Here is a 13,586-nt window from a genome sequence, read left to right as displayed (position 1 = left end):
TGTGCAGAGTGTCCAGAGAGGGAGAAAATGAGGGGTCCAGCCGGAGAGCCCCGATCATTAAGCTAGATGTAGTCATCAAGTGTTACTGTTACCTCATCCAACATTAGTTTGCCTTACTGCTTCATTTCCGACGCTTGCGCAGACATTTCCCCGGTTTTCCCCATTTTGTCCACAGACTTCCTTCATGGGGTCAACCCTTAAAACTGCATATTATATGTCTGTTTTTTGTGATTTTATTTTTCTACATCAGATGTGTTACTCAGTTACTACTATGAATTATTTTGTAACTAATTTAATTTTGTCGTTTTTTTGTCATTTTTAAAACTGAATCACAAGAAACACCACTTTCCCCATTTCTAGTAGGGTCTTGTAGGGTTAGCATTTAGCCTAGCACACAGCTAGCACCCACTCGCTTCACCAGATCTCCCCTGCCCCTCGAGACTCTCTTCATGGCCATGCATGGCTTTTCGTTGCTCTCATCGCTGTCCACCACAGCCATCTCCCTGCGACAGTGCTTCATCTGGTTGGCCCCTTACCAACTGGTGCTTTATCCGGTTGCGTAGTGTTAGCGTTTAGCCTTTTCACCCTTGCTTCCATTTTCCTGAAGTAGCTGTTGTGTTTAGCTGTGGTAGTCTTTTGCTGGTTGGCTGGTTATGCCTGGTCTTGCCTGGTTTTCTTATGAATAAGGGGTTTAAGGTTAACGATTTGGCACGTCTGTGTACCGAACTCTCGTTATTCAACTATGCCACAGTAATACATTCCATTCTAGTGCATCTTTAACAGTTGGTTTTTGATTGTGCAGGAAATACTGTCCATGGAGAGAGCTGGGGGGGGGGGGAGTATGTCTCGAGAGGTTAAGGCCATGTTGTATATTGCATAAAAGAAGTGACAGTAAGTCCTTGACATGAAATGGTTTAATAAAGCATTACAGTCTTCTTTGCTTTGCCGTGACATTGCAACTGTCCCCCTAATGCAAAACACCACGGCTGACATTTCCCACTGATGAAACAATCAGTTCAGTATCAGTGACCATCATCACATATCCTTTCACACCCTCAGATGATGTGCTGGCGGAAAAGTAGCATTAGACTCCAAAAAGCCCCACTGGAATTGTTCCAGTCTGTGGCACTGTAGCATCCCGCTGAGCTGAAACCGTCCTGCTATTCTCCCTGCTAGTTCCATCATACCCCACTTCTTTACCACGTGCCATTCCCTGCTTTATGACCGCGGTCCAGGGGAAGACAGATTGTATAATCGTTCCTAATACGTCTATATATAACATTGCAGGGCGTGTGCGGCGGGGGGATTGCATTGTGTCGCCGTTTGGAATGGGACGTGCTCCGCCTTGGCTAATCATAAGCGTGTCTGCTCACAGGCTCGTTAGAGTGATCAAGCATCCTTGTCGACTGTCACGTTCTGTCGAGTTGCCTGCCAAAAAAAAAAAAAATCGGGGGAGGAAGGGAGAGGAGAGTGTGAGGGAGATGAAAAGGTTTCCTCACAACAGTCTCTGCACAAATGCGAAATGAGCAAATGATCTTTCTGAGTTCTGAGAAATCTGCATTGCGCCCCTGTTCTATTTGGAGAGAGAAATGAGTGGCTCTCGCTGTCGGCTGGCTGGCGCCGGACGTGAGCAAATTTCTATGAGCAGAGTTGCGCGGAGAGGCCTGCATGCCTGTAGAGGGCTACAGTGACATCCACAGTTCCACAAAGGACGCCAAGTGTGTATGTATGGGGGAGAGGTGCCTTGAGGAGAGGTGCCTATCCATACGCTATATGGATATGGAAAGTATTGGGACACCTGCTCATTCATGGTTTCTTCTGAAATCTTCCGAGAGGCTATTAAACAGGAGTTTACCTTTTTGTTGAACTAACCATCTCTGCTGTCCAGAGAAGGCTTTGTACTAGAATTTGGAGCATTCTTGTGAGGATTTGATTGCATTCAGCCACAAGAGTGTTGAATGGAGTGTCAAGAAGTATTAAATGGAGCACCATCACTGCAAAGAACCCAGTTCCACTGCTCCACAGCACCAAAGCTGGGGTCTTTATACCACTCTAGCCAATGCCTGGCATCAGGCATGGTGCTAGTAGGTTCGTCTTGATCTTCTCCAGAGTCCTATTCTATTGACAGAACTTCTCTACAAGGACTATACAAGCTGTGTGTGCGCGCATTTGCACATCTGTGTCAGCAATGGGGACCACTTAAAGTAGCTGAATGCAGTCATTAGGAGGGGTGTCCACAAACATATGACCATGTAGGGTATATCAGCAAAGGGCAGATGGTTTGATTTGACCAATAGTTGATATTATTGTACTCCAAACATCCAACCTTTTTTACTTATCGTTGGGCCATAGCTTTAAGAATGACATTATTACATTACTATAGTTGACCTCCAGGTAAGAAAAGGGTTACCGAAGGGAACTGACTTGAGACCATTTCTAAATCTATATCTCTGATATCCTCAGCGTTCTCTTTTTATTCCCTGTCTTAGCCTTTCATGTCTACCCATTCTACAAGCCATTCTCTCACAAACGTTAGTCAACTGTAGCAGATAGCAATTCACTAGTATTGGCTACCATACCATGGCAGTATATTTATTCATGCTGAACCTGCAACTGGAACATTTTTTAAAATGTATTTTTCTTTTTTTTTTTTTAATAATTAATTAATTAATTAATTACCTGACCCTGCAAAGCCATTCTACCCATTCCCTCTTGCTGGGCTGGGCTGGGCTTCTGTGCTAATACATACAAGATATATTTAGTTTTTTCCTGCCAACAAATAAATGTTGCATTTATTGGTTTGTGGTGGCAGTTCATGTAGATAAAGTTCACAGTTTTTATAAACATTAATGTCCGCTTATTGACAGATGTGTATTTGAACAATTTCAGATATCGCTAAGTGGGCCCCTAACAGTCATTACATAAGAAAGTCAGTTTTGAGCACCAGAAGTCTGTTTAAACCCCAACTCTACACAGTTTAGGCATGCAGTTTGCAAAATGCTAATTGCTAATTGATTTAGCATCACTTAAGATAAATCAGCTTTTTTTCCTTTTTTTTTAAGGCAGAATGCTAATTGATCAGTTGTACATTAGCTCCAGGGTACTAGGTAAATGTAAATGCACAAAGCCTCTCTGTTCCAGCATAAAAGTAAAGCAAAGTTCAGTTATGGCAGAGGGGGTGTAAATAATGTTTGTTTGTTTTGTTTTCCCCTCCTATTACTCTAATGGAAAACTCTATAAAGCAGCAAAGACCAACAAAATAGGCTCACTTAGAATCTCAAACAGAGAAGATTCAGAAATACGTGCACACGTTCATATAAACAAGGTCAGCCGGTGGAAGATGAAGACAGACATCAAACAAAACGCAACTCAGTGGTTAAACAGAGAGAGAGACAAAAGAAATGCAGGGGAAATAAGAGGGAGAGAAATTGTGAAAAATAAAGAAAGAAAGCATGAGAGAGGGAGAGACTAATGAGTGTAGCCTGAAGCATGGGGCAGGGAGTGCCACACAGTGACAAACGAGTGTGCAGCCACACACAGTGGTAATGAGAGCAGAGCGGAATACAAACTTACAGCTCCATACACAGCCTTTATTTTCACACGGCGCTTACCATACACAAATACAGCTCCCAATATAGCCCACATAACCTTCAGCTCAAAGCCACACACACACACACACACACACACAGTCCACAATACACTCTACAACTCCCTTCTGCCTGGAACTGCAACTGAAATGTACTCATTCATAAATGAACAGCATTTTCATGCCGAGTTGGTGGTTCGTTTGTCCGACTGGGGGAAGTTTGAGTTTGTGTGAAGTGCTAGTTGTAGGTCAGGCCGCTGTAAGCGCTCAGTGGTGGACATTTACTGTAACGGCCTGCTCTAATCCACGGAAAATTAGTTTTCATAGACCCTCGCAGACCCATAGGGCAGAATTGGAACAGACCTATAAAATTCTCTGGCTCTATATTGAATTCATGCAGTAGCGCGATTGGAACTGGCGATTGTGTTCCAGTATCGGTCAGTGGTGGGGTCGTTTTGTGTCTCTGCAAATGCTTGCAGTCGCGTCCCGAAGCCACACCCATCACTTGTTTTGATTCACATCTCAAATCTTCACAAATTCATCTGTTTTGTCTACACCCACCTCCTGCCAGGCCCCATGAAAATATATTACACTGGCCCCAAACCCTAAAAATGACTTGAAAAATACTCAGTTATTAATACTGCCCTTAGACCCCTGCCCACCCCTTTTAACTCTCTTTTTGAACTCTCTTTTTGCTCTCTTCTTTAGCCAGTTCATTTATTTCTATAAATTCAGTGCAGTGAACTTTAATGGCAACTTACTTAGTTACAGTTTTGTTTAACCTTCCATGAAACATCAAGAAAGAACATGAAGAAGTCTTACATTGACACAAGGCAATCTTTTGTTTGTGTGGCTCACTCACTGTGCCCATCTTTGAATAGGATAGGGATGTGCATGTACATCGATCAGCCATAACAAATGGTGTAAAACCGCCTACCTACATAATTTTGTGTAGATCCCCCTCATGCTGCAGCTCTGACTTACTGAAGCATGGACTTTACAAAATCTCCTGCGGTATCTGGCACCACGACGTTAGCAACAGATCCTTTAAGTCCTGTAAGTTCTAAGGTGGGGCCTCCATGAGCTTTGGGCACCCCAGACCCTTTTGCCAATTAACCTGTTCTTCCAGGCACCACAGGACCTGTGGGAACACCTCACAATTCCTGCCGATTTGGAGATGCCGAGAGTCTTTGAAGTCTTCTAGCCATCACTGTTTGGCTCTTGTCTGAGTCACTCAGATTATTATGCTTGCCTATTTTTCCTGCTTCCAACAAAACAACTTGAAGAACTGACTGATAAAACAAACTCAAACTTCCTCTGACTTTGACTTGAGTTTGTCGGAGAAGTGCAGCTCTGTCTCCACAGCATTGTTCTTACACTGCTGGCACAACCTCCCCCTTTTGATTTCTTATATTGGCTTGTTTCTACAGCACGACTGTCTTCACAGAGTCTGTAATCTTTGCCACTGAGGTTTTCTGCCTCTCTCCCTTTCCTTTTCCCTTTCTCTCTCTCCCTATTGGTCTCTTACTGTCACTTTCTCTTTATTTCTCTCTCATTCAGGCTTCGGTGGCATGCATTGTAAATTTACACATATAGTACTTGCTGACTATAGAGTTAAGGGTCTTGCCCAGGAACTCTTATTTGTATTGCATGTTGCCTGGATGGGGAATAGAACTCTAGTCTTTCATATGAATGGTAGTGATCCCACAGGTTCCCACAGCACTATATACTAACCATGCTACTGCGTCCCTGTGCATCTCTCTCTTACATACTCTTCAGCAAGTGTGTGTGTGTGCGTGTGTGTGCTCTACCATCTACCCGGCTGAGTTTTTGCGATGCTGGAGCAGTTTGGCGGCCCGGCTGATAAAGCACGCTGTCACAAGCGAGCGACTCCGCCCCTGAGCCGCCGCTGATCTGGTGATAGAGCCTCACGCTCCACAAAGAACTGGGATGAAGAGGGAAAATAACCCCCCTCACACACACACACACACACACACACACACACAAACTTTAAATGGTGCGTCGGTGCAGCCTCTGATCCGGTCGAGGCAAGGTCACATTAATATGGATTTCCTTTTCTTGTTCTCCAACCTCTCCCTCTCCCTCCTCATCCTCTCCATCAGCCTATCTGCATCTTCGTTTCTCTCCCTCTTTCAGACCGATAAAGCTTCAAAATGCACTCAAGCTCAGGGACTGTAATTCGTAAGAGATGTCACTTTCTGTCGTCTCTCTCCGACGGGTGAGAGAGGATACAAATAGAGATGAGAGCAGGCGGAAGGAGGGGCGAGAGCAAGGGAAGAGAGAGAAGTTTTGTCAGACGCTAGTGGGTTGGAGTCAATCAGGCAGATCTTTGCGATAATGGTGTGTGTGGCGGAGTGGACCGCAGGAGACGATAAGTCCTGAGGGCCGACACTTATTAGCCCCAGCAGCATGAGCACAGATGAGGGAGAGGCAGCTTTACCCCTGTAAAGAAGGAGAATGCAAGAATGAGACGAGGGCCAGGAGCCCAGGCACAAGGTTTCCATTTAGTGCAGTTGTCATTTGCATGTCTGGTTGATTGACGCCTCCTCTCTCCTACAGCCTCCTCTCATTTGTCTAATGACTCCTCAGCTCTGCACAGACTATTTTTCCAAGAAGCTGCTAACACGGATAAATACTCATGAGGACTCGCTCATTCCTCCTTACACACGCACAAGCTCTTCCTCCTCCCCTCCTCAGCTCGACTCACTTATTAAAGTTTGTATTGTTCATGTGGAAATTAAGTAACTAACTAACTGCATAAAAGGTCAATTTTTGAATCCATTGTATTTTTGATGCATTTACATACAATGCATCTGCCTGTTCAGCCTAAAGAGGTTTAGCTCCATTCGCACTTAAGTTATAAGGAGTGCAATCCGCAATCAGAACGGAGCTCATTTACATAGAACAGTCCCCTGTATCAGGCACACTCACAAACAACAGTCTGTATGTTTTAGGGAAAGAGAGCAGTTGGAAAAATGGTCACGTAACAATAAATCTGTTTAGACCACAAATCCACACAAATTTAATAAATACTGAATAATAAAACTTCTGAAGGAAAAAATTGTTTTGCAATACTATAAGATTATGTTTCATGTTTACTGTGTCAATTCTCAGTAACATTAATGATTTTTAAATAATAGTTTGTCATATTTTTTTTTATTTTGTTTGGACTGTAATTTTGTCTGTTGAATATTTACCATTTATTTCTCACGTTCATAACTTCTCCCAGTAAGGATAGGAAAACATTGGGTCCCCAGCTCCACCACACCAGCTAACAGAAGTATGTGCCAGTCAACATTGCATTAAGAGTCATGCCATCTTCCACCTAGGAAGAGCACGACCAGTTGTGCTCTCTGTGACTCTGGCTGCTGATGGCAAAGAGGCATGGCTCAGGATTCAAACTATACACCCCTGTGGCCCGTAGTGGTAGTGCATTGGACCACTGAACCACTCAGAGCTCTGTAACAGTTGTAAACTTTTCTTTTACTTAGATTGTATGCATATAATGGTGTGAATTCTCTTTTTTTTAATTGCATATTATCACCTTGCTTACAATATCACAATATATCGCATTGAACTGAATCGTAACCTCTGTATCGTGATTCAGATGCACGGCCCTACGGAACATGTGTTCTGCTCTTATATACCCCTCACTACCATCACTGACTTACACCCATTGACACTGTACACAACTCATAGCCTGTTCTCGTGCCCTTTTACATTTCTTGGTTCCTATCAAGGTTTCAAGGTTTTTCAATGTTCTTCATTGCCACTGTCATCCTTGATTTGCTTAAAGGCTCATTTTTTTTTCCTTTTTTTATAAATGAAGTTTTGGAGATTCATGGTTTTATTATGATTGTGATAAATCTTAAGCAATATTGTTGGACTATATATTTAACTTTTAAAAGTATGTACCACATGGGTTTATAATGTCCGTGTGCCATTGTATAAAATCTGATAATAAGGATAAATACTTTCCTGAAATCATTCTTTCAACTCACTCGTTTCTCCCTATCCCTCCCCAATTCTCTCCCTCTTTTTCTCTTTCTCTCCCCTGCAGAAAACACGAAGGTACTTCTGCAAAGGTCACGGTCTCGGCAGAATATCAATTTCTCCTCGACGCGAGCCCCCACTGCCAGGGAGGCTCATTATGAGAACGAGGCCCATCCGTCTGCAGCCCGGAGAGCAGCGCCAGCCCACCGGCCGGACAGAGAAAGAGAAAAGGAGAGGGAGCGCGAGAGAGAAAGGGAGCGTGCGAGAGAGAGGGAGCGCGCGAGAGATCAGGAGAGTGAGAAGGAGCAGACCCCACCGGGCCGCTCAGCTAACGGGGACACGGATGTGGAGGCTCTGCTCGCCCGACTCCGCGCCCTCTGACCTCACCTACTCTCCTAACCTGTGCATGCAGTCACCACCACAATGTCCAAACCAAGCCCAATTAAGCCCGCCATCCCCCTCACACTAATGAACAGCGTCAAGCAACTCGCACACAAACACGAGACAAGTCTTAACAATTAACCTTTCCTTTCACACGTTCCTGCCCTTTTCCTCCCAACAACAGGAGAGGCGGCCAAGTCATTGTCCTCTGGCGCTTCCCCAAAGCTTTTAGCTCGGTTGAGTTCAGGGCGGCTTTGTTTAAAGGAGGAGGCCTTTAAGCGGTAAAGGGCGACCCCGCGGATGGGCTTCTTGAACTTAATAAAAAGAAGAACAGCATTTTCATCACAGTTCAAAGTTAAAGGAAATTCACATTTAAAGGAAAAAGAGCTAAGAGAATAGTTAGAGAGCAGAGATGACTAAATAAAAAAAATAGCTTGACTTAATACTGGGTTTTAAGGCTACAGGAAATTGTCTTAAATATAAATGTGCACTTTGGATATATATCATTTACTCTATGCAAACTCATTAAATAATAATATTTATGGCTTTTTATTTTCATTATTATTTTACCTTTTAGAATCAGAAATACTTTATTGATCCCAGAAGGAAAATTCTGCTTAGTCTCACATGTTATAAAAAAAAAACAAAAAACAGACCAGGGGGTGCTGGGAGACATGGAGGATCAATTTTAGAGCAATTCGGTATCATTGCAGACCTAATTACTAATTAAAATGCAGGCAGTCCGGATTTTAAAGTTCCTATACATGCAATTAAACCAATAGTGGCGCTTTTGCAGCCAAAGTCAGCCACTGTTGTTAATAGTTTATTGACGTTCCCACAAGTCTTCATGGCCAAGCCTTCCACACTTTGTACCGAATAACATGAAAGTCTAAAGTGATGCCTGTTGATTGATAAGTATCTGTTAAACTAGTGATAAAGCGATCTACAGTTTCTCATTTCAGGATTTTTCAGCATTTATTAAATGAACTAAATGAGTTCAGACAGAGAGGGCTTGGATATGACCTTTAAGTCAGTACTCTAAGCACCCCCTAAGTGTTCATTGCTTTTCACAGACCATGAAAAGTTACTATACCAACACTTCACTGAAGGCTGGCATTCACAAGTTCTTTGCAAGGGGGTCTCAAACTTTCCTATGTGGAGAAAAACAACATAGATGATTTTGCGATGCTCAATCCTTAATAGATCCAACAGCCACCTGGGATACCATATCGGCCAATAACGAATCTCATAGCCACAATCTGGCTTACTATAAGAACTGCTTAGCCACACCAAGGATCAGCAGGTTATTTCTTTTGGCTCATGTCAAAAGTTTAAGACTTCCTAGCTACACATCATGGACCCCTTGGGGTTCCCGGGCCACACTTTAAGAGAACCATGGCTTTGCAGGACACCTGCATAAGCCCTTCATAACAATTGACATAAAGCTGTAAATGCAATTTATCAGTTGTTGTAACACTTTGTGGAGTGAAGCGACATCAGTGTTGATGAAAGCCGTCTTTATGACAACTGAGGCTTATTTATGTGTCATGCAGCTTCAAGAATGCTGCACTTCAGTGAAGTGTTACCATTATCACCTACATGAGAAGCTAATGAAGGTGTGAACTCCCTATGACAGAGCTGTATCGTCCAGCCCTGCAATCTCCACGTTCTAATTGAGTTCATTTTCAAAGTTCTTTATCTGACCCCATGATGGTACATCTATATGTAATCAAATCATAATTTTTGTGTGTATGTATGTGTATGTAACTCCAATTAATCTCTATATTCTTGCTGCTTTTGTACTCCTGAAGAGAAAAGAACATAAGATTGTCTCACCAGCCGAGCTTTTACTATACGAGTCCTTCTGTTTCCTAATGTAGCTGCAGGAAGGCCTCTCATGTAAACGGCTCCTGCTTTTTTAAACGTTTTTTAGTTTGACTAGAAATCGGATGACCCGAGCGACTGAACACATGCTTCCTCTCAGTGTTCTTTATTTCTCCCTGTATGTTACTGTAGCGTAATAGAGAATATTGCGTGAATTAGAAGCTTTTATCTATGTGATTCTTTGATATGTCTTAGTGTGCTGTCTCTTTTGTTGTGTGTGTGCGCGCAGTCTTGAATTGAGTTGACCAGCAATTCTGTTGCTTGTCAACATGATGTCTTTCCTTCTCTTGTCATTGTCTTGTCTGTTTCTAATCTGATTATCGTCTCGCTAAGTTTGCAACGGTTTAGCTTCGGGTTCACTGGGCCATCAGAGTTTGATCACTGATGGAATTACGGTGGGACTGCTTTGTCTTTTTGCTACTGAAATCTCAGCCTTTTTCATACGTTTTAGCACCACATCGTTCCTTCAGTAGCTCGAGTTTACGATTGTAATTCTTCTTAGGGATTTGTAGTATCATTTGCAATAAAGAAGCTGAAAAAGTGTCTTTGTGTGTGTGTGTGTGTGTGTGTGTGTGTGTGTGTGTGTGTGTGTGTGTGTGTTTCACTCCATTCACTCTCTTAGCTGCCCTCATTACAAGGGAGAACACACTTGTTCATCAGGATCCCCCGTTCATTCAGAAAACTCATTTTATGCACCAGCAGCTGAGTGTGTGTGTGTGTGTATGAGTGAGACTGTGTGTTTGGGATGGGGTGTCGAGGTAAAAAAAAAAAAAGAGAAAGAGTGAAGGAGAGATGGAGCACCTGGAGTGATGAAAGACTGCTACCACAATCAAACAGTTTATTGCATTATAAATGATAATTACTGGCATTTCCAAAGGTGTGCATTCCAATTTAATTAATCCGGGGGAAATCGGAGCGCTGGGTTCCTTGCTCCAAAGGAACCACCCCACCCCTCCAATCTCCCTGATGCTACTGGGGCTCAGAAGTAATTTATGCTGTGATTATTAATATTTGCCTGTGTAGGCAGTGTAAAATGAAGCTGTGATTGCTGGTACAGCACCTTCCGCGACTGCTGGACTTTGCCTGGTTGTAAACAGAGCTGTTAGGATGTTTCTTGTGCACTTGTCTTTGTGCGTCATCTCTCTGTTTGCTATCCCAGGCTTAATTCCGTCTTTTATTTTTTACTGTATTTTGGAGCTTTTTTTTTTTTTTTTTTTTTTTTTAAGCTGGAGTTGGTAAGAGGCCCACTCTTAGGCACTGATTGCAGAAGCCGACTCCACGCAGAGCTAATTTGGCCCATTTTTGCGGTGGATGAGGGAACCAGACTGCAGGAGACCTTGTTTTTCGTGAATGTCACTCACAAAGTCTGCCAGCTAAATGTCACACTCCTGTAAAGTGGTATTTGTGTTTAACCAAACACAGGCAGGTTCTGCAGAACAGTACTGCAGTACTAGAGCACAGAAGCGCTTTGCATGTTCTCTGGCCTGACGTATAGACTGCTTGATGTTGGGTAACGCTGTCTTTTACAGTCCCCTAAGTTGTGTGCGACAGCCAGATAAGTGCGAGGGACCCCCTGTAGAGTGCGTGTGATTGATTTTGTGTAACATGATGGTGAGATCCAAGACAGGCTCGCAAAATCACAGTGAAGAGCATGATGAAGTTTTGCCTTTAAGCTCTTAAACTCTGCAGAACCACCCGTGGTTCCTGGCTTTTCCCCCCCTCAGAAACAACTCAGCCAGTTTCCATTGCTTTGCATGTAGTTACTGAGTAGTAAATCCTTAGGGTGTAATAAAAGTCACGGAGCATAGAGGGGTTCAATTAATTCAATAATTATTTGGAGTAACAAGTGAATGAATGAAAGATACACTTACGCAGTGCCTTCCTAATGCCAAGAATGCTTTCCACATGAATCCACACTACACAATCCTCTACACTCTTAACTAGCTACTTAACTAGCACACACTGGCAAGAAGCGGCAGCCAATCGCACACTGCATACTCTAAACCAGAGACGACCGTCCACCTGAAGGTCTGCTTCGAGCACTAGCGGGCTTCAGGTAGTACAGAGTGCCAATCCATATCTGGGCATACAGACATACACATTCACACACACCAGGACAATTTAGAGTAACCAATTCACCTGATCCCCATGTTTTTGGGCAGTGATGGAGGTAAATGGACTCCCCAGAGTAAGCCTACATATTCAACATAGAAAATCCACCCAGAAAGGCCCTTGAGAGGCAAACACACTAACCACCAAGCCACCGTGCTGCCCAAGGGGTTAGAGACACTTTGATTAAATTCCTCAGTCACAAGTTTGAGCAGGAAAGTAAATACCAGATAAAAAGGCAATAGACAAAGCTTAAAAAGAGACGCATGATCCTTATAACTGAATATATATATATATAAACATTTCTTATTATTTTGGTACCACTAGGTTGTGTCTGACATACATTCCTTCTTAAATGTGACATTTCAGTAAAAAAAAAAAAAATACACTCACTAAACTTAATTAGTTAATTAGGAAGCCCTGCTGTACACCTACACATTCATGCAATTCTCTAATCAGCCAAATAATCATGTGGCCAATGCATGTAATCATGCAGATACAGGCCCACAGCTTCAGGTAATGTTCACACCAACCATCAGAATAAAGAAAACATGTGTCTTCAGTGATTTTTACTGCCAGACCAGGCTGGTTTGAGTATTTCTGGAACTGCTGATCTCCTGGGACTTCTCTAGACAATCTCTAGAGTTTACTCAGAATGGTGTAATAAGAAGAAAACGCATCCAGTGAGCAGCAGTTCTGCAGAGAAGGTTGGTCAGATTGGTTTGAGCCAACAGAAGAACTACTGTAACTCTGATAACCCTTCTGTACAGTTAAAATAGTTCCCAAAATCACCCTAACACCACCCTGTCAAACAAAAAAGGTAGTATAGTAATAGTAAAATGTCCTGTGATAAATTTCATAAATACTTCACAACTTAATTTGAGTCCTACCCGCCTTCTTTACTTATACACTGCTTTTGTCTTTTTGGCCCTCGGCCCACTACAAACAATGCACTTTTTGGCCCTCCTGGAGAAAATGTTTGGGCAGTCCTGATAGTGGTTACAGTACTGCACACAGCTTTCTGCATTTTTGTTACTGTAACAGTTCAAGTTCCATCTGCTAAGTAAACTTCCCAGTTTCTAATCCTACACTGTCTATATATGTGTGTGTGTGTGGGTGTGAGGATATGTCGGGCACTGGCTGCGTGTAGGGACTGCTTTCTAGGGAATGCAGCAGGCCTCTCGTCATGTGCTGTTTGCCGTGCTCATCCTCTGCAGCTCATTTTCCTCTGGCTGAAAAGTGTGCAGGCTGTGGGCTGAGGCATCATGTTTCCCACTGCAGGCTCTCCTCTGTTTCAGCACCATGGACAGGGACAGTAATGAAGAAAAGCCTCTGCTTTTCCCATTAGAGCAATGTGCTTACTGTAATCAACTCCAGCTCTACTGCTCTCCCACCACCAATACGCCAAGACTGAGGGAGGAGGGAGAGAGAGAGAAGTGTTAACTCTCTCTCGCTCTCTCTCTCTCTCTCTCTTTTCTTCCTTTCTGTATAAATGGCAACACTCTGATGATGCTAACTCTCTCTCTCTCTTTCATACACACACACACACACACACACACACACACACACTCACTCACTTTCACTGCTCATAGCACTTGTTGTTTCTGCTTGC

At 43.1% G+C, this 13,586-nt stretch overlaps 1 protein-coding gene across 1 annotated transcript in view; it reads left to right on the top strand.

Moving 5' to 3' along the window:
* The window catches only part of diaph3 (diaphanous-related formin 3), a 371,639-nt gene extending 361,257 nt beyond the window's left edge, over positions 1–10,382 (top strand). The window contains exon 28 of the mRNA XM_072660640.1: positions 7,668–10,382. Within this exon, the coding sequence (XP_072516741.1) occupies positions 7,668–7,981 (314 nt within the window). The 3' untranslated portion in view covers positions 7,982–10,382. The remainder of the gene's footprint in view (positions 1–7,667) is intronic.
* The last annotated feature ends 3,204 nt before the right edge of the window (positions 10,383–13,586 follow it).

Source organism: Salminus brasiliensis, chromosome 17 (genome assembly GCF_030463535.1).
Source record: "Salminus brasiliensis chromosome 17, fSalBra1.hap2, whole genome shotgun sequence".
In the NCBI taxonomy this organism is placed as follows: domain Eukaryota; kingdom Metazoa; phylum Chordata; class Actinopteri; order Characiformes; family Bryconidae; genus Salminus; species Salminus brasiliensis.
This window is presented reverse-complemented; position numbering and strand designations above follow the sequence as displayed.